Genomic DNA, 21259 nt, shown 5'->3' on the forward strand with positions numbered 1-21259 from the left:
TGAGGGGGTTGCCGCCATGTTTTGGAAAAAAAGTTTTTTTTTACCCACCCTAATGTGCATCACTGTTTATAGACGTGTGTACAGTGCGCGAAACTTATACATAAAGCATTTTGAAGACACTTCTTTAATCATAGGATTAGCTCAGTTCACGAAAGATAGATTTGAATAAAAAAAATGGTTTTCATTGTCAAAGCTACTTATTATGATTTTATTCAATCAATTGAATTCCTTTTCCAGCAATCTTTAGCAAAGCTTTTTGTCACACAAGCTTAGGTGGTTCACAATACAGTATGTAGGAAGAAGGTCTTAGCAACTATTTCTGCATACAGCTGCACTCTGGGGAAAGTGCACCCTCAAGTAACTAGGCGTCGAGCTCGTCGAATTACCGACTAAACCTGATGCTATTTGATGCTACCGACATTTCTCAAACTATCTTCTTTTATTTCAGGTTTTCGTTTATAATTTTATACAGCTACAAGGACGATGGATACTGTCTGTTGGTATGACGGTTGTGTTTACTTGTTTTTTACATTGAGTCACATTGCCAACTGTTGATGGTGAATCGCTTTCCTTTTTTTTTTTAAATCAACGTAAAATGATGTTGTTTTGCTGACTTTTTAAACGTTTTGTAGTCGATAATGACGTGAAATATTCACTGCCCAAATATTCGCATAAAGTTCCTGCTTACTTCGTACTTATGGACGTTCTTCACTTGCCCAGCTTGCAAACAGGTTGCATCGTTTCAACGTCTTGCGATGTGGAAACGTTGTATAAAGAGATACGTTTGCTAGCTGGGTGGGCTTACCGGTCTGCTCTATTCAATGTTCCTGCAACGCAACGGTTAGTTGTCACACAATTTACACCGGCTGAAAAAATTTCCACTGATCACTGATTGAATTTTTTGTCATATTGCTGTATTCGCCTGCTCGTGCGTTAATTTTAGACGCAGGTTGACCGAAACGTTGTCTGGTGCATTAACTGAAACATCTGGTTTAGTAACTGGAACTTCTGGTTTATTAAACGGAAATTCTGGTTTAGTAAACGGAACATCTGGTTTAGTAACTGAAACTTCTGGTTTAGTAACCGGAACTTCTTGATTAGTAACTGAAACTTCTGGTTTATTAAACGGAACTTCTGGTTTAGTAAACGGAACATCTGGTTTAGTAACCGGAACTTCTTGATTAGTAACTGAAACTTCTTGCTTTGTGATTGAAACGTTGGTTGATTGACATTGAGTTAATTCTCGTTCCAGAAGGTACCTATTGATTTCCACACTCGCCTGGTCTCTCATTCTTTATTGCACATTGAGTTCTGAATAAGGGTATTCTCTACCTTACTGACACATCACTTTCAAAATGACAAAACGTATTTTTTGTTTCACTGTGACGTTGAGACGTTTTTGAAAAATATTTCAAAACACTGGAAGAACTTAGTTTCTCTGTTTGGCACGTTTTGTTTGTGATGGCAGTGGCGTGGTGATCTATTGCTGCTCTACGTTGAGTGAACTACTAGGGCAAAAAGCATTGCATTTTTGTTTCTAACTTTGCAATTTTGAGGTACACAGCAAAAACATACAGTGTTAAATTTCTTTAAACATAATTTGCTAAAGTTTCTCTAACTCAGTGGGAGTTGGCTGCTTTCTTGCATTGCCCTCCATGTTACGCCTCTGGTAAAGGATATTTTTTCTCTTCAAAAGTAAACTATTATTTTAGAGTGGGTGGCTGCAATCATAGGCGTCGAAATAGGGTGGGCCGGGTGGGCGACGCCCACCCTGCCGTGAAACGAGGGTGGGCAAAATATGTTTTGCCCACCCTGTTTTCATGACACTTTTGAAGTGTTCGTTACAATTATTTCCGTTTTTCTTAAACGCTGGACTATCCAACCAACTGCAGCGCAACTTCTTGTTTTACGCTATGTCTCTCGCTAGGTATCCGACAGAACAAAGCAATTTCGCAACAACACTGCGTGGAAAAAATGCGGTCCTCACTGCATTGTTGTTGCTACGGCAACTGCCACAGCTGGCAATTCATGGTGAGAGAAAGCCACGTTTGATTTTTTCTCCGAATTTGCGTCGGCAATTTGATTTTTTCTCTGAATGATCTCACTTTGGTTACGTCACAATGAAATTTCAGTTCCCGGTCAGCGTAAGGGAATGCGAATAAGACATCATAATGAACATGACAATAAAATAACCGATACAAACTAAAGACGTACTAAAACAATCGCTTTTGCTAATCAAAATCCGGCTAATCCGAAGGCGCCACTCTAAAGATAACAGGTCACGAGTCACGCGCTTTTAGGTCGCAACGGAAAACATAAAAGAAGTTTGTTTAGTTTAGCAGCGCTCATAAGATCGCAAGGTGCAAGAAAGGAAACATCCAACCTATTAAAGCTTAATTGCTGCAGCGACGCTAAACGCAGTCTTTGTGAGAAAGACTAACCACACTTTTCGAAATTAGCGTCGGCAATTGCCGAGGTGATTGTAAGGACCACAAGATTACAAGAAAAAACTAATTTTCTTAAGACTACACCAGACTAAGATGTTGATTCAATCTTACTATTGCTGGATGTTTTATTTGGGTTACTTCCTACTTCGCCGGCGCTTAGACACGTGCCCGGCTGGGAGATTCTTTTATAAAAATATCACCCTATTTGCATTGTTAACTCCAGTAGACGTCAAATTATTGTAAGCATCTACTCCTTGTTGCGCCTCGCTTTCCGTTATCTTGTCCAGCTGATACAGCATCTGATGATATCGATTCTGACTAGTTCATCAAACAGACTTTGTGTTGCTCGCAGTGTCCCAATTGTGCCGAAATTATGTTGGCTTATAAGCTTACGTAAATCGAGGTGATCTTTTCGCAGGGAGCTATTAATTTGTTACCTGTACCTGGTTGAGCAATTAACGTTATTTTATGATAATTCAACGTCGCTACATGTCGAATTAGTGTAAAACAAACGTAAAATTCTTATTGGGCATTGTTGTTACGCGATATAACCCGCCGGAAAAATCATATCGATTTGTGCTGACTCGAACGTTGAATCAACCCAAAATTAACTTACTTTCCCCTCCCCGTTAGTTTTTTAACGTGAATTATCGTAACAGCGTGCGCATCTTGTTGCTCGCTTTATCGCTACTTTTGGTATTATTACATCACAACAAATCAAACAATGCGTTCGTAATAGACTATTCTAGTATATTTTTCGCTTCTCATTTTACATGTTTTAGTACCTACAATCTTTTCCTACTAAATATTCACAGTAATTGCCGAGGCAATTTCAAATTTTGCCGTTTGGCCTCGGCAATGTTTTTGCCGAAGTAAAAATATGCTTATTTCGAAGACTGAACCATTGCGAATTTGCGAACATACACATTCAATGAAATCTGTTTGAAAACTCTCGCCCACCCAGAATTCCTCTCTTCTAAGAAAAATCGACGCCTATGGCTGCAATTACAACCTTCTCTCATGCACAAAACATGGTGCAGCCACGAATGAAATGATTGCATTATTCACTGTGTGTTTGTTGCTACTTTGTTCAATGTTAAACATGCCGGGCATTGTCGGCAGGAACAGAGCCGTTGATGATAATTATTAATATTATATTGCCTTCACAGCAGTGGTTCAAACATGGATACCTCAAAACCGACCTTTTTAGATAAGTTTATTGACAATATAAGTGAAAAACGTTTAAACAGAATTTGAAGACTAAGTTTGTGTGAATGCAGTGACTTTGTACCATTTCCGGAAACCAAATTATGTTCACCAACGTGAAAGGATTTATAGCTTTTTGTTAGCCCATATCGACATTTGTCAATTTAAATTAAAGATTATTTCAAAATCGACTGTAAAAGGAGGTTGTTGAAAGATGACATGATGTCATGTTTGTTAGTCATTACCTCCCATATAACAGGGAACATGTCGTTTTTTCCACTAACTAATACAAGTAGTATATATATCAGGCACCTAAAAACAAACACGGCTGGCGCTAGACAGCGGGAAATGACATTTTTCCAGTTTTGCTGAAATTATTTAGATTTTTCAAGGGATATTTTTATGAATTATTATATGGTCGAAAATTAACATTTCACTTGACTTTTTAGTAAATATATCATTACTTTTTTCTTCACTAACTTATGAATTAATAATATTGTAATAAATTTACGGTTTCAAGTTCAATAATTAATTAAATGTTTTGAAGTTTTCTACAGTTAAAACCCCTTGACTGCCACATGTCTGTTCAATTGCGTTTATCTCTGTGCCAAGGGTATTTTACCAAAATCGACACTTTCATAAAAAATGAATTTAAGGGTGTTATTGAAAGGCTGAGTTGGGTTGTTTTGTCAAAATATAATTAGAACTTGTCAATGTCATAGGTACAGTTTTTGTACCACTGCCACTGGTAAGTTTTCGCACTTTCCGAGCCAATTTTTCTGGTTCCTCACGTCCAGGTGCATTAAAACCAGGGTTGAGAAAAACCCGGGTTTTTTTAAAAAAGCCCAACCCGCCCGGTTTTTTTTTAAAAAAACCCGGGTTTTTTTGGGTTTTATTGGGTTTTTTTTAAAAAAGATGCAAAAAAAGGTAGATTCATGCTTATTTCACCTCAAAACTACTTTTTACGAGTGAAGTGCCTTTCACTCACAGTACATGCTTGCATAACTCAATAAAATAATGCACTAGGGCTGTTGTTGCTTGAATGTTGCATCATCCATTAGTTTCAAGATCAAGTTGGATGTTGCATCATCCACTGATTTCTATACCAAGTTGATGCTACTGTGGTAGAAATCACATTATTGCATCATTTGTTTAGATTTGAAGGCAAGGAGCATTTATGCCATCATGTTTAAATATTTTTTATCATTTATATATTATATATAGTAATCGATGAGCAATTGAGCGATTGCGTGGCCAATTAGGCAAATGCTCTGAAACAGCCATGCGTTAGAATCCAGAATCTGTAATTGGTAAATAGCCTCCTAAATTGCATTTCACATCATATATAGCCTACAGACTACAGTAGAGTAGTACTTTCACCAATTTAACTATAAGGCCTTCTTGCATAAATGAGTTTTAGTGTAGTATACACAAAGTGACATTACTTGATTTTTGTGTACTGTGCAATATCCACTGCGTTTTTAGTTTATTCTTGGAAATTACTTCACAATCACATCCTTAAGTCCTAATTTAAAGTTTGTTGTAAGTGCCTTGTAGTGTTTTTGTAAATTTTTTTAATTTTCCAATAAAAACTGGACAAATATGATGCTCTGGGTTTTTTTATGGGTTTTTTTGGTTTTTTTTTAAGTGGGTTTTATTAAAAAAACCCACCCGGGTTTTTTTGGGTCGGGTAAAATACCAACAACCCTGATTAAAACGTTTCAACTCATTTTTAGCGAAACAATTAAACACTGTTTGAAGAATGAGTTCGAAATTTGAGTGGCCTTCAGAACACATCTGTTTGAATCCACCTCTGTAAACGTTCAATGCCTCCATCAACAAAAATCAATTTTTTCAAAAATTTCAAACTTTTTTCGGGCATTAAACTATCGCGTTATATATTGGTAAAAATCCTAATACCCTCAACAAAAATCTTTTTCAGGGCTCGTATAAACACAGAGCGCTGGTTTGGTGCAGTCTACAACTTCTCTTTTGCATTATCCTTAGATATCACTGTAATAGTGAACAGCCAATGTTGTTGCAGAAAAACAAAATTCTGTTGGGACAGACTGACCACCACGATTGGCAATTTCAATCTATTTCACAATATGCTCTTCAGATTCACATGTTGGGGCTGGGCAGTCATCACTTTTTATCAACAGAACTTTACAAGGCGAACACCGTCGTATTCGGGACATACTTCTTGCAATGCAGCCACTCACAAAATATGCCACATTTGCTTCTGTCTCCGAGAAATCATTGTAACTGTTACCTCTGAGAAAAACTTCTCGAGCCATGAAACATTGGAGCTGTCTGCATTAATAAGCTTTTCGCTTCCCAGAGAAACAGAGTCAAGCGAACGTAATTTGGATTTAGCCAGTATGCCATGTTGTTGAAGCAATTTTTCTTTTCTGCCTTCTTTTTTGCGTATTTTCTTTTCTGTCTCAAGCAGTTGTGGATATGAAAAAGTTTCCTCCACTAACCTGGCGGCATCACCAGAGTCAAGCGAACATAATTTGGATGCAGCCAATATGCCATGCTGTTGAAACAAACTCAACTTGCGTATTTTCTTTTCCGCCTCAAACAATTGCTTTATGGACATGAAAAAGTTTCCTCCACTAACCTGGCGGCATTAACCGAAACGGCCTTCGATTGGATCAGGGGTAAATTTTCCCCATTTGCAACCCCGATTTAAATACATTTTAAAGGTTAATGGTGTTAATTGTTTTGAAACAGCCTGTAATCTTATTAAATTTGCTATAGATAGTTGTTATCAAGCATATAATAAGCTTACCTACTGCACACATGATTGTCAACAGATATAGCAACAACAAAGAAATTTCATCTAGAGATTACATCACTTTGTTAACCAGTTAAGTGCGTAATTAAATTTCGCTGGTCGACCGCACAGTGCGGAATTATTTTTCGCAATTTTAAGTGGTTAATTTCAATCGACTCTGACACTTTTTGTGTTGAAGCTACAGCAAAACAATCTATTAATAAAATGTTCAGTTTGAAATTATCTTTGAAAATAGCTGCAATATGATGACGTCATATCAATGACGTCATAATGGCAATCAAAATTCCACAATCAAAAACATAATACACAAAATGAGAAACATCAATAATTTTTTACAGTGTGATAAATGCGGAAGCAAGGCTCTACACACAGTGCTTTGTCACATTCTTGGCACATGTAACAAGTTTCAGTTCGTTTTTGGTGTGAATAGCACACATGGCACCGGCGTGAAGGTCTTGCCTTTCTGGCAGTAGGTGAGATTCGTGCTGGATAATGTGAAGCATAAAGACGAATAGGAGTGTCCTCTCTTGATGGTCTTCCAACAGGCTTTGAAGGGCCATCTCTGTAATTTTCTTCTATCAGCCTGTCAATTATAGAGAGAATAAATTGTAATCTGGACTTTGATCCTCCATTTTTCTTATAAAGTATGAAGGCATTGAGTGTTGCCATGTCCATAACGTGCCGGAATTGTTTTTTGTAATACGTCTTCATTCGTTTTCTTGTAGTTGAATAGGAAGCCAAGTATGCATCACTTAGATCAACTCCACCCATTTTATCATTGTATGTTAAGCATACTTGGGGCTTTTGCTTTACCTCGGACCGCGTTGCTACTTCTGTGGTGGATGCATCATGGATGGTGCTGATCATATGGACATACCTCTTGTCCCTCCAGCGGAGAGCCATCAGTTTTCCCCGAAATATTGCCTTGACTTCACCTTTTCGAAGAACTGTTTTGCTGAAACCGTCAGGTAAACCTTTTCTGTTCGCTCGCAAGGTGCCAATAGCATCTGTGTTTCTGCCACAAAGTTTGTCGAACAGATCCGGTGAAGAGAAAAAGTTGTCTAAGTGGATGCAGTACCCTTGATCCAAAAGATGATGGACAAGGCTGAGGACACACTTGCTTCCCATATAATATTCATTTGCGTATTCAGGGCGGTAGGCAGTTCCTTGTCCAGTATATACAAAGAAGTCCCAAATGTAACCTGATGAGACTCACATAGTTCGTAAGATTTTATGCCATAGCGAGCTCGCTTTGAAGGAATATATTGCCGCCATCCCAGCCGACCCTTCCACAACATCAACGATTCATCTACAGAAACATCTCGCTCTGGCATGTAAATTGTGGAAAATTTTTGTTTCATGTGTTCAAGCACGGGCCACAATTTATATAGCTTCGGTGGAATGTCTCCTGGATCACTTCTGTTATCAGTGAAGTGCAGAAATTTGGTCAGGAGAAGGAATCGGTCTCTGTCCATTATTTTGGCAAAAAAAGGTGTTTCAATAGATGCTTTTTTGCTGAAGTAGTCAGCGACAACAGGCTTCTGAACAATGCCTTGCAAAAGCAAGAGAGCAAGATACAACCTCATCTCTTTACAGTCTGTATCTATCCATTTTGTCACACGTGATCGTCGTCTCAAATGAATACCATGGACCTCTTTGTGCTGTGCAGCATATAGATTAGTTTGATGAACTATCATATTCACCAAACTATCATCAATAAATAACTGAAAAAATTCAAGTTCATCCTCAGGATTGACTATATCAACCTTCATACCAGGAACACCAGTGAAAGAAAATCTTTGTCTAACTTGGCCTTGATCAGACCAAGCAGCATCCTGAGGAGGAGACTGTACATCCCAAGGTGTAACGGAAGTTTCACTATCAGTCACAGGCAAATGGCTAGGATTGTCTGTTGGCCTGCCCTGTGGCACAGTCCAGCTTGAATCAAGAACGTCACTGTCATCGTCACAACTTATTGCCCCAATCAAGCAGGGCTCTTCATTTTCACTATCATCCTCATCTGAACTTGAAGCAAGAAGCTCATCAATATCTTCTTCAGTCATATCAGACAAACATATTCTTTTACGCCTAGAAGCCATAATTTAGCTATATTTATGTACCTAAACTTGTGGTTATTCTGAAACGTTACCAAAAAGTTATCATTAGCTTTACAAGTAGGCCTATACTTGCTTCCCTTTCTCAATCTGCATTCTGTGCTACGCCAGGTAGCCTAAGCTATATTTGTTAGATAACTCTTCATTTGCACGCAGTTATACCAATTCTTGGCTAGAACATTGCCAATAACAACCAATGTGTATTTAGCCAACCGTGAAATATCTAAAACATAGAAATCTAAAACTTGTTTTTATAGCGATAAGGGACAAATGAGTTGAACTATAACTGACTAATTTATAATGTAAATCATGAGAGGAGTGGAGGCGGCATTAAATCTTGCATTAATCCTCTTAAATCTATGAAAACAAAAATTCTAAAGATACAGAGATTGAGAATAAACCTTTAACGTGATAACGCAACAACTTCTCATACGAAAAAAAACAAAACGTCACAGCTGCACAACGCTTTGTAGTGAGACCCCGCCTTGACGTGATATCACGTCATACGCACTGTAAGGAAAATTTTCCATGACGTGATATTCCGTCATACGCACTTAACTGGTTAAAGAAGGTTCGAAGCAGCTGTGTACTTATCTTTTCAATTGGCACCAGGCACATAACATCTTTATATTTTTGCATACTGATTGCACCATAAATGTCAGCACAGTTTTCGCTCGTTGGCTTTCCTCTGTTAATCCAATGAAAGCGCCATTGCAATATCGAAGCCAAATTTTGGGAGGTGATGAAAAAATGTTGAGAGCTAATTCTTCGATGTGTTCCATGACTAAATTGGCCAAAACCGGCGAAAGTGGCGACCCGATTGGTGTTCCAAAAACTTGCCTGTAAATTGTCGTTTTGTAGGTGAAAAACGATGCATTAAGGCAAATCTGTAGAGCACGTTCAACACCCGGAATTGCCCAATCAGTTCTGTCTGAAAAAGTGCAATCTTGGGAGAGTTTATCTAAAGCGATACTGCGAGCCATGTCGACATTCATGTCTTTACCCTGCATTGCCGGAAAGCGGAGTTGAGCGCTATGCATCGGTGTACGCCTTCCGACGTACACCTGACCCACGCTGCAGCCGACGGCAATGTCTGTTTCCGGTTGTCTACTCTACTTATTACTGAAATTTGGTACTACCCATTACTCGAAATCGATCACTGGGTAGAGGCAATTATCGTAAAGTTTCTTGCCCAGAGAAACAACAGCAAGTGCGAGTGGCTGGAGTCGAACATGCAGGCTCTCGACTGCGAGCCCGACGCGCTAACCACTCGGCAACTGCAGCCGACAGTGCTTCATGAAGTGCTTGAGGAAATTGTGCTGTAGTCATCCAGCCTGATTTTACTGCAAGTCCCAGTGAACCAGTCGGAGGGCACCCTTTAACATGGTGTCTTTGAACTTTGAAGTTGACCCTCGGAAAGAGAAAAGCAGGAGGAAGACTTGAAGAGCTTGACCAACATATTTTTGCCCTTGCTGGCAAGAATTTTGCCTGGTTTCTGGACGATGGTAGCACCTGTCTCGCCCAAGTTGAATATGTACTCTGGTGTGCACTGGCGTAGAGTAAGGGAGTGCAGGGGTGCGGCGCACCCCCTGCTCTTATTGGTATTGACATATGGTGAGGAAATTTCAAAGTAGAGCGTACATTAACTTACCCTGCTGAAATAGTCACGTAACAATGTTCACGGCAATAATAAGTACCCTAAACCAGCTAAATTAGACGCGCTATTTCAACGAGGTCTTCCCACTGTGAGATCAATGATTCAACAGAACGCATTGTTTTGCTATCAGACGCACAAGAATCGAAATCCGCTCATTAAACACATGAACACTCAACACTGGTAGACATTGAATCAATGTAAAAAAATGGGCTAATGTCCGCCAACGCCAGCAATTGTTTATCTCGGGCGAAAAAGCTAATTCAGTAGTGCAAAGGAAAAACTTTAAGTTCTGATCTGAGGGTTGAACTCAAACAAAACTAGGCCAGCAAATGTGCTATTATGACTCCCCACGATGTTCTTGAAGCAAAGATAGTTCGCTATGTGTGTGAATTAAATCGAAAACCGATAAAAGAAGAAAAGGTGTTTAATGGTCTTGGCAGCCGATATAGCCTGCATTAACGACGTCTCTTACCACCATTATTACCTAGCCAACCTGATATCATTGATTTATGTGGCTGCTAAGATTTGACATCGACTTCAACGAAATAAAAAAAAATGATCAGTAAACAAGTGTATAAAGTTTAGAATTGATAAGAAACCAATATATTTGGAATTATTGCAAATAAACGTATTCAAAATTTTTACTTCAGCGGACGCCATTTCACAATCCGTAATCTACTGATTTTGCCGTAGCAAAATGAGTTAATTTTGAAGGCTGGCGAGCTGGAGACAACAGCTTGTCCCATGCATAAGTCGAACCTGTTTTATTCAAGGTGAAAATCACTTGCTTAAAATCTCCACCTATACTCGAGTATATACAGTATGATATTTAATGTTTATACGTGTGATATTCTGATATAACTGCACCCCCGGCAATTTCTAAAACTCTACGCCTATGCTGGTGTGATATGACGCTTTTGTACCGTATTTTCATACGGATTGAAGAACAGCGTAACGTTTTCCTTGTTGAAGCGGACGCCATTACACAACGCAACAGTGGAAAAAAGAAATTTATTAAAGAAATTAAAATGAACAACACAGCATAAGAAAAACAATCAATCAATCAGAATCAATCAATCAATCATAAGAAAAACGAAAACAACCCGTCACGCAGAGGAATTAAAATGATGTGAGAAATATTTTGACTCGCTCTGTGTGACGAGTGCGGGAGACGTAAGATGGCATCATAGTTACGACATCGCCATTTCTTGCCTTTAAGAGGCAGCATGGACGCGACAGATATCACGTCACATGCTGAGAAAATTGATATGTCCGCATTTAAATGATCCGGGACATTAATGTAAATTCCCGGGCTACCTGCCACGTCTTTAACGCAGCAGTGGATTTCCAGCTTGGACAATGGCCCTCCTTCATCTTCAAGGAAGCGCCTGCATATTCTTCCTATGTAGAGGATTTGGTTAAAAACTTGGTTACACGCACCTGCACATTGTTTTTTATGCCAGCTTTTTGGAATATTGGTATTTTTCAACTGTATGGCATAGGGAAAATTGAATATGTACTCTGGTGTGATATGACGCTTTTGTACCGTATTTTCATACGGATTGAAGAACAGCGTAACGTTTTCCTTGTTGAAGCGGACGCCATTACACAACGCAACAGTGGAAAAAAGAAATTTATTAAAGAAATTAAAATGAACAACACAGCATAAGAAAAACAATCAATCAATCAGAATCAATCAATCAATCAAAAACAATCAATCATAAGAAAAACGAAATCAACCCGTCACGCAGAGGAATTAAAATGATGTGAGAAATATTTTGATTCGCTCTGTGTGACGAGTGCGGGAGACGTAAGATGGCATCATAGTTACGACATCGCCATTTCTTGCCTTTAAGAGGCAGCATGGACGCGACAGATATCACGTCACATGCTGAGAAAATTGATATGTCTGCATTTAAATGATCCGGGACATTAATGTAAATTCCCGGGCTACCTGCCACGTCTTTAACGCAGCAGTGGATTTCCAGCTTGGACAATGGCCCTCCTTCATCTTCAAGGAAGCGCCTGCATATTCTTCCTATGTAGAGGATTTGGTTAAAAACTTGGTTACACGCACCTGCACATTGTTTTTTTATGCCAGCTTTTTGGAATATTGGTATTTTTCAACTCCATGGCATAGGGAAAAGCTAGTTCTCTGGTCTTTTTCAATGACAGGCCGTGACATGTGTTAGCACATTCCAAGATGTGGTTAACTAAAATTTTTTTGCTCGGCATCAGAAAACACTAGTTCTACACCCGGTTTCTGCACTTCTTCCGTCCCCTTCTTCATGTAGCGCGAAAGTGTACTGTGATTTTTATCATGTTCTCTTGCTGCTTCTCTCACTTTCGTTCCTTTTTTATAGCATCAAGAGCAGCTGTTAATAACTCAGCTGAGAAATTATCACGCATAGTTTTCTTAGTGTAATTTCTTACCACCCTGAAAGTTGTTTAGCCTGAAATTACCAACACAATGTGAAATATTTGCTGACAATGTTACACATATATATATTCTCGGTATAATACAAAGTATGAAACATTTTCAAGAGTATTGGTTTTTTCATGACCTGAAATATAATGGAATGACCCAGCACAGTTTTCGCTCGTTGGCTTTCCTCTGTTAATCCAATGAAAGCGCCATTGCAATATCGAAGCCAAATTTTGGGAGGTGATGAAAAAATGTTGAGAGCTAATTCTTCGATGTGTTCCATGAATAAATTGGCCAAAACCGGCAAAAGTGGCGACCCGATTGGTGTTCCAAAAACTTGCCTGTAAATTGTCGTTTTGTAGGTGAAAAACGATGCATTAAGGCAAATCTGTAGAGCACGTTCAACACCCGGAATTGCCCAATCAGTTGTGTCTGAAAAAGTGCAATCTTGGGAGAGTTTATCTAAAGCGATACTGCGAGCCATGTCGACAGGTACGGAGGTAAGCAAACTGATTACATCAAAGGAAATTTGAACTTCATTGGGATTTATTTTGTCGACAGGTCGACAGGTACGGAGGTAAACAAACTGATTACATCAAAGGAAATTTGAACTTCATTGGGATTTATTTTATAATCGGCAATATTATCACAGAACTGTTTTGAATTTTTAACGGAGAAATCGGTGCACCCAACCAAAGGATTGAAAATATTGGCCAAGTGTTTTGCCAAATAATAAGTAAGGAGAATTGACAAACGAAACAATTGGTCGAAGAGGAACTTCCGGTTTGCGTATTTTAGATAAACCGTAAAATTTTGGAGCAATGCTGTCTGAACTTCTTAACTGTTTATAAGTCAAAAAATCGATTTTATGTTCAGTTTTTAATTTCCAAATGCATTTATTGAGATTAAGTTCTGTTGCCTGAAGAGGGTTCTTTATACAAATTGAGTAAGTTTTGGAATCGGACAATACAGCGTTAATTTTTTGTTCATAGTCACTGGTGTCCAGTATAACCGTAAACAGTGAATACCTTTGTCAGCTTTCAAAATTGTAATGTCCTTGTTGTTTTGGAGACTTTTCAATCACTTTTCTTCTTCGTTTGATAGGTTCTTTTTTGAGATCTTGGCATGTTTCAGAATGTGAGAAATTTCTGAACGAGCATCGGCGACTTTCAGATTGGCTTCTTTTTCTAATCTGATTAGACCACGTTCGGCGCTGCATATAAAATCTACGGTCGGAATTTTTTGAGGAACTACGGCAAAGTTTAAACTTTTTTTCAAAACGGTGGTTTGGTGCTGCGTTAACGAACGTGACGAGAGATTTTTTATCCATCTTTTGTCAGCAATTGTTACTGTGAGTTTTTCTTGACGCTAATTTAGAGATATTTTCTTCGTGCTTCTGTTTTGTTTTTCGGCTGTGAATAATCCCACAATGATGTGGCAGTTATCCAAGAGAGATGTCATATTCCTTCCTGACATATCCCATGAACCAAGTATATTACATGGCATTATCTGTATAGACGCAGCACATTGGACATCAGGTCTGCTTGGATATCTCCACCTCTGATTCACACTTTCATTGGGATGACTTGCCCTTTCTAAATGCTCAGTTGTGTAAGTTGTATCACCATTATTCATCATACAAATTCTAAGATGCCAATTTCTTTTGTTCCCAGCATCTCAAATTACAATGCACGGCTCATTTACCACAACATTAACATCTTCATTCCTGGATCGTTGTGGATCAGCATCTCCCAGTTCTTGATTATCGTTGTCATATGTAAGATGCAGTGAATATGTGTTCTTCTGATGGAATTTCTGGAAGGTCACTCACCGAGTCACACTGTTTAGTTAGAATCAAGGTCCGGTTCAGCTTCAGTTCTTCCATATTTTAAGCTGATTTACTTTGAACAAATTTGGCCGAGTCACTACGGAGTACGTCCTGTCTGAACGTGTGCTTTCGAAATGAAACCTCGGTTCGAAGAATATTTTTCAGGGAATTGTCATCTGTGGAGTTTTAAACACATTGTTCCAATTCGACAGCAGTTGTAAATGGGTCATTCCACGATTTGCATTTCTTAAGCATAATGTTAACATAGTCCTCAGCCCTCTGTGCAGCCCGGCATGCAGTCTCTATACAATTTTTTTAAGCATTTTGGATTGCCCATAGCGTCGTAAGAATCGAATAGTCACATCGCCATCATCAAAAACATCAATAATTTTCCCAACAAAGTGCTGTAAATGCTTCGAAGTGTTGAATTTGACAAGAACAAAATCTCCTTCTTGAATGTCAGATAGTTTACTCTTGGAAAGATAATCATAGGTGGAATTGAATTTCCAATTGCACTTATTGCACAACACAATGTGACAAGCTTTCCTCGTTCTGCAGAAACAATAGCGCCTACTTGTTTTACACCAGATGGAGCCACAACCTTACGCGGCTTTTGTGCAGTACTGCAACCTGTTTCATCCAGGTTCCATATCTTGTCAGGGGTGAAACAATCCCTATCTAATCTATTACAAAGGAGAGATTATTAAAAAATGTCACATTGTGTCGATTATAGCTGGTTGCACGGCTTAAGTGATATACTTTCCGGTGTTTGCAATGATAGACTTGGATGCTTCTTCTTAAATCCTTGCAACCAGTCACATCCAGCTGACTTACCTTGCTCTGGAAGTAAGTCAGCCTGGAAACTTCAGGCCAAGCTCCTTGGCATAATCATATGCCAGCTTTTTAACTTCCTTAGTTGACAAGCCATAATATAAAGCTGATGGTTTTAAAAGATAATTCATTAACTCAGCTTCTTGATCCGCAGTAAAAACATTTCTGTTATTGAAACATCCATAATGAGGTAAATTTACTTCATCCGGATTACTATTTGCAGATGGTAATTTCTGTCAATCTTTAAGCAATACCTCCTTAATGTCACATGAGGAATATCATACTGTTTTGCAATAGTTCGACATGATCTTTTTTGGATTAATACTTCCATCATCGCCCTTTCCAATTTCCATAACATCTTTTGGTGTTGTAGCATGTTGTGTTTTTGGCTTATAAGTACGCATACTGATTATCAATTTTAGAAAGAAATTTTCTACAATTGTTGACAACTAAAAAGTATTGTAATAAACAACCTTTGTTAGATATAATATGTATTATTAAAATCATTGGTCATTGAAAAAGACAAGTTTATGCACAAACACAAATTCACTTAATTGAGGTTATTAGAACATGTCCCATTGTCCCTAACTAACCCCATGAGAGATGTTCTAACAAACCCCATAAGGTAAACTGAAATAAATAAGTTGAATTTGCAAATCTGGTCACAATTGAGCAAACTTTTTTCGTACTTTGCAACAGGTCTACCTTTGTAGGTAACACAAACAAAAGTTTATATACACAAAGATAGAGCACTATGATGAAAGCACCATGTTGCAACAAACCCCAGTTTCCCCTACTTTTTCGGGCAATTTTTCGAAAGTTTATCAGGCACTACATTTTGAACTCTTGGACAATTGGAAAATTGTCATTGGAAAATTGTCCCAATTCAATTCGCCATAATTGAATCTTAGAGTTTTTGATTTTTCCTTTGTGTTCAGCATCAAACATATAAATGCTACGGATTTCTGATCCGTTATTAGGGTAAACTTTTGTCCATGTAGATAGTGGGACCATTTTCTGACCGCTTCCATTATTGAAGAGACTTCTTTTTCCACTGAAGGATATCCTCTTTCGCTGGTTGATAAAGTCCTCGTTCATATTGTCCTTGGAGGTATTTGCTGCATTGCTCCCGGGTCTAGCCAGATGGGCAGTATCTGCACCGGATTCTTTTTGCGACATGAGGAGGCCGGTGGTGCAAGCCATTGTATTGCACATCTGCAACTGGCAAAGCTTTCCTGTTTTTCTTTGCTGAAGATGGGCTTCCATTATTCAGAGATGTCCTACCATGTTTCTTCATCCTACTCTTTCCTGCAAAAGTGAGAGAAGAAACGATACTGCTGCGGAAATCTTTCAGTGGTAAATCCTTTGACTGGCTGTTCTGTTCCAAATGTCTACAATGTAACTGTCACGTATTTAGCACTGATAGATCTGAACAATAGTACACGATAGTGCAACAACTTCTTGCTCCTAATGTCTGTAATGCCAGCAGAATGTCACACAGGTCTACTCCTCTCTTGTATTTGTTGTACTCTTTCCCAATGTATGGTTTTTCAACTGCAATCTTCTCAGCAACACATCAGCGCTTGCATTTGTCTGTTCGATCAATGATGCAGTATGTCGAAACGAAATGGACAGCTTTGCTGTCATACCACTTCACAACACTGACTCCTTCGGTGTTAATCACACACTTGTAGTCCAAGCTTCCACGTCCTTGTTGTCGCAATTCCTTATCACCCTTTAACCCTTTGAGTAAATAACCCTTTAAATGGAATATCTTTGAAATTTTAACATTTTTGTATTATATACAACAAATATTGTATGTTAGACAATAAAAAAATGTTTTTTTGATCTCTCTAATTTTGGAGAAGGGATACCAAACGTAGTTAGTACCACTGACCACTTTACAGACCTAAAACTGCCTACACATCAGAGCAAAGCATTTTTTTGTATTTCACAAAATTTAGAAAACTTGAAGTCCGATGCCACGATTTTTTTACTTTTCCGATCCACGCCATACAAAGTCTTGAACATGTCAGCTTTGTCTACATAACCCATATACTTGTTGCAGTCTTTGTTTACTTGGTTTCCGCCAATAATCAATTCACGTCCATCTTTGTTTTTTCTTTGGGATGCTTTCAGATGAGGTGGGATCATGCAATTTGGAAAGAAAATAACAGGGTTGCTGTCCATTCATCTCGCAAGTGACAAACCACTCTCAACCATTCTCCAGTCAACATCCCTCTGTTCATACTTTTGTCATTTTTCATATTGGTAACAAGTTTACCGGAAGGCTTGATGGTTCCACAAAATCCTTTTTATTTTATAGAGAATCAGCCAAAGGAATACATGAAGAGATATTATCTTCAAAATTTTTGAAAGATTTTCCAATCAATGGTAAACACAAATTTTTGACCACGCTTTTACTTAAACTTAGTTCCTTCTTTTTTCTGTGAATACGTTGAATTGGCAAACATATCCATTTGAAGCAGTTCATACTCAAACTTTGTATCCTCTTTTGGTTGGTTTCTTTGGCATATATCGCTTGTAGCTGCAACTGCCTTTAAACTTGATCATCGATTCACCCACAGATAGAGGTATTCACTCAGTTCGTAGCACTTAGAAAATTGATCATTCAAACCATCAAGAAAAAGTCGCACTTTATACAATTTATCAAAATCTTTATGTTCTCTTGAGACGATCTCGTGCCATCTCTTTTACTTCTACTGAGGCATGACTGCTGTGATTTTCCATCTACGATATTGCCCTGTTCTCAGACACCTTCATGTGCTTCATGAAGTGCTTGAGGAAATTGTGCTGTAGTCATCCAGCCTGATTTTACTGCAAGTCCCAATGAACCAGTCGGGGGCACCCTTTAACATGGTGTCTTTGAACTTTGAAGTTGACCCTCGGAAAGAGAAAAGCAGGAGGAAGACTTGAAGAGCTTGACCAACATATTTTTGCCCTTGCTGGCAAGAATTTTGCCTGGTTTCTGGACGATGGTAGCACCTGTCTCGCCCAAGTTGAATATGTACTCTGGTGTGATATGACGCTTTTGTACCGTATTTTCATACGGATTGAAGAACAGCGTAACGTTTTCCTTGTTGAAGCGGACGCCATTACACAACGCAACAGTGGAAAAAAGAAATTTATTAAAGAAATTAAAATGAACAACACAGCATAAGAAAAACAATCAATCAATCAGAATCAATCAATCAATCAAAAACAATCAATCATAAGAAAAACGAAAACAACCCGTCACGCAGAGGAATTAAAATGATGTGAGAAATATTTTGACTCGCTCTGTGTGACGAGTGCGGGAGACGTAAGATGGCATCATAGTTACGACATCGCCATTTCTTGCCTTTAAGAGGCAGCATGGACGCGACAGATATCACGTCACATGCTGAGAAAATTGATATGTCCGCATTTAAATGATCCGGGACATTAATGTAAATTCCCGGGCTACCTGCCACGTCTTTAACGCAGCAGTGGATTTCCAGCTTGGACAATGGCCCTCCTTCATCTTCAAGGAAGCGCCTGCATATTCTTCCTATGTAGAGGATTTGGTTAAAAACTTGGTTACACGCACCTGCACATTGTTTTTTAAGCCAGCTTTTTGGAATATTGGTATTTTTCAACTGTATGGCATAGGGAAAATTGAATATGTACTCTGGTGTGATATGACGCTTTTGTACCGTATTTTCATACGGATTGAAGAACAGCGTAACGTTTTCCTTGTTGAAGCGGACGCCATTACACAACGCAACAGTGGAAAAAAGAAATTTATTAAAGAAATTAAAATGAACAACACAGCATAAGAAAAACAATCAATCAATCAGAATCAATCAATCATAAGAAAAACGAAAACAACTCGTCACGCAGAGGAATTAAAATGATGTGAGAAATATTTTGACACGCTTTGTGTGACGAGTGCGGGAGACGTAAGATGGCATCATAGTTACGACATCGCCATTTCTTGCCTTTAAGAGGCAGCATGGACGCGACAGATATCACGTCACATGCAGAGAAAATTGATATGTCCGCATTTAAATGATCCGGGACATTAATGTAAATTCCCGAGCTACCTGCCACGTCTTTAACGCAGCAGTGGATTTCCAGCTTGGATAATGGCCCTCCTTCATCTTCAAGGAAGCGCCTGCATATTCTTCCTATGTAGAGGATTTGGTTAAAAACTTGGTTACACGCACCTGCACATTGTTTTTTATGCCAGCTTTTTGGAATATTGGTCTTTTTCAGCTGTATGGCATAGGGAAAATTGAATATGTACTCTGGTGTGATATGACGCTTTTGTACCGTATTTTCATACGGATTGAAGAACAGCGTAACGTTTTCCTTGTTGAAGCGGACGCCATTACACAACGCAACAGTGGAAAAAAGAAATTTATTAAAGAAATTAAAATGAACAACACAGCATAAGAAAAACAATCAATCAATCAGAATCAATCAATCAATCAAAAACAATCAATCAATCAAAAACAATCAATCATAAGAAAAACGAAAACAACCCGTCACGCAGAGGAATTAAAATGATGTGAGAAATATTTTGACTCGCTCTGTGTGACGAGTGCGGGAGACGTAAGATGACATCATAGTTATGACATTGCCATTTCTTGCCTTTAAGAGGCAGCATGGACGCGACAGATATCACGTCACATGCTGAGAAAATTGATATGTCCGCATTTAAATGATCCGGGACATTAATGTAAATTCCCGGGCTACCTGCCACGTCTTTAACGCAGCAGTGGATTTCCAGCTTGGACAATGGCCCTCCTTCATCTTCAAGGAAGCGCCTGCATATTCTTCCTATGTAGAGGATTTGGTTAAAAACTTGGTTACACGCACCTGCACATTGTTTTTTATGCCAGCTTTTTGGAATATTGGTCTTTTTCAACTGTATGGCATATGGAAAAGCTAATTCTCTGGTCTTTTTCAATGACAGGCCGTGACATGTGTTAGCACATTCCAAGATGTGGTTAACTAAATTTTTTTGCTCGTCATCAGAAAACACTAGTTCTACACCCGGTTTCTGCACTTCTTCCGTCCCCTTCTTCATGTAGCGCAAAAATGTATTGTGATTTTTATCATGTTCTCTTGCTGCTTTTCTCACTTTCGTTCCTTTTTTATAGCATCAAGAGCAGCTGTTACTGACTCAGCAATTTCAAATTCTTACTGCTCCAGGAACCAGGTTTCAACTTTTCCTTGACCACAATCTAGATTCCAAACTTGAGAACAAGGATTTCAGGAAAGTTGCCAACGATGGTCTCCCAGCGACTTTGAATAGAATTGAGAATGGTCTCCCAACAAGTCGAACAAATTGATAACGATCTAAGTTAGCACGTTTGGTGGACTTGGACACCCAATTTGCTTACGGAATGAAATTACGCGCTGATTGTCACTCTCTGCTGCACTACACACAAAGTTCCGGTCTTCTTTTACTTCAGGAGAATGACAATATGTGAAGGTGGGGCAGGACGGGACACTTAACTTTAACCAATGTTTTGCAGAATCCCTTTTTATCAATATCGATAACTTTGGTACCATATTATAGCCTACCTATTGTGCACCACTACCACCGGGCACGATATAAAAACTCGGTCATTATCACATGACCCAATAATTAAAAATAATAAAAAATTTATTTTGTCCCATCTTGCCCCATAATCACCAAACTTCATTATGGCATTGTTTATACGTGTGTTTTTAAGCTTTTAATTTATAGCTACCACTGAAGCGCAGTATGCTGCCAAACAAGCCATTTTTAAACATTTTGTGAGCTTCATGGTCTGAAATATTTTATAACCTGGCTCTAATTTGTGTCTGACACTGAAACATTAAACTACATGAAAACAATTGACGAGGAATCAACTGTAAAACCAATAAGCCACAGAGGAAATCTTGTAATGTCAAAAATGACTAGCATTTACAGCACA

General features: G+C 38.6%; 1 protein-coding gene across 1 annotated transcript in view; it reads left to right on the top strand.

The window, feature by feature from the left end:
- Nucleotides 1-506, top strand: part of LOC145781286 (eIF-2-alpha kinase GCN2-like) — a 33460-nt gene extending 32954 nt beyond the window's left edge. Inside the window, exon 33 of the mRNA XM_082593061.1 lies at nucleotides 449-506. Coding sequence (XP_082449187.1) covers nucleotides 449-506 — 58 coding nt within the window. The remainder of the gene's footprint in view (nucleotides 1-448) is intronic.
- Nucleotides 507-21259: the final 20753 nt, after the last annotated feature.

The sequence above is a fragment of the Aplidium turbinatum genome, chromosome 12, assembly GCF_918807975.1.
Source record: "Aplidium turbinatum chromosome 12, kaAplTurb1.1, whole genome shotgun sequence".
In the NCBI taxonomy this organism is placed as follows: Eukaryota; Metazoa; Chordata; class Ascidiacea; order Aplousobranchia; family Polyclinidae; genus Aplidium; species Aplidium turbinatum.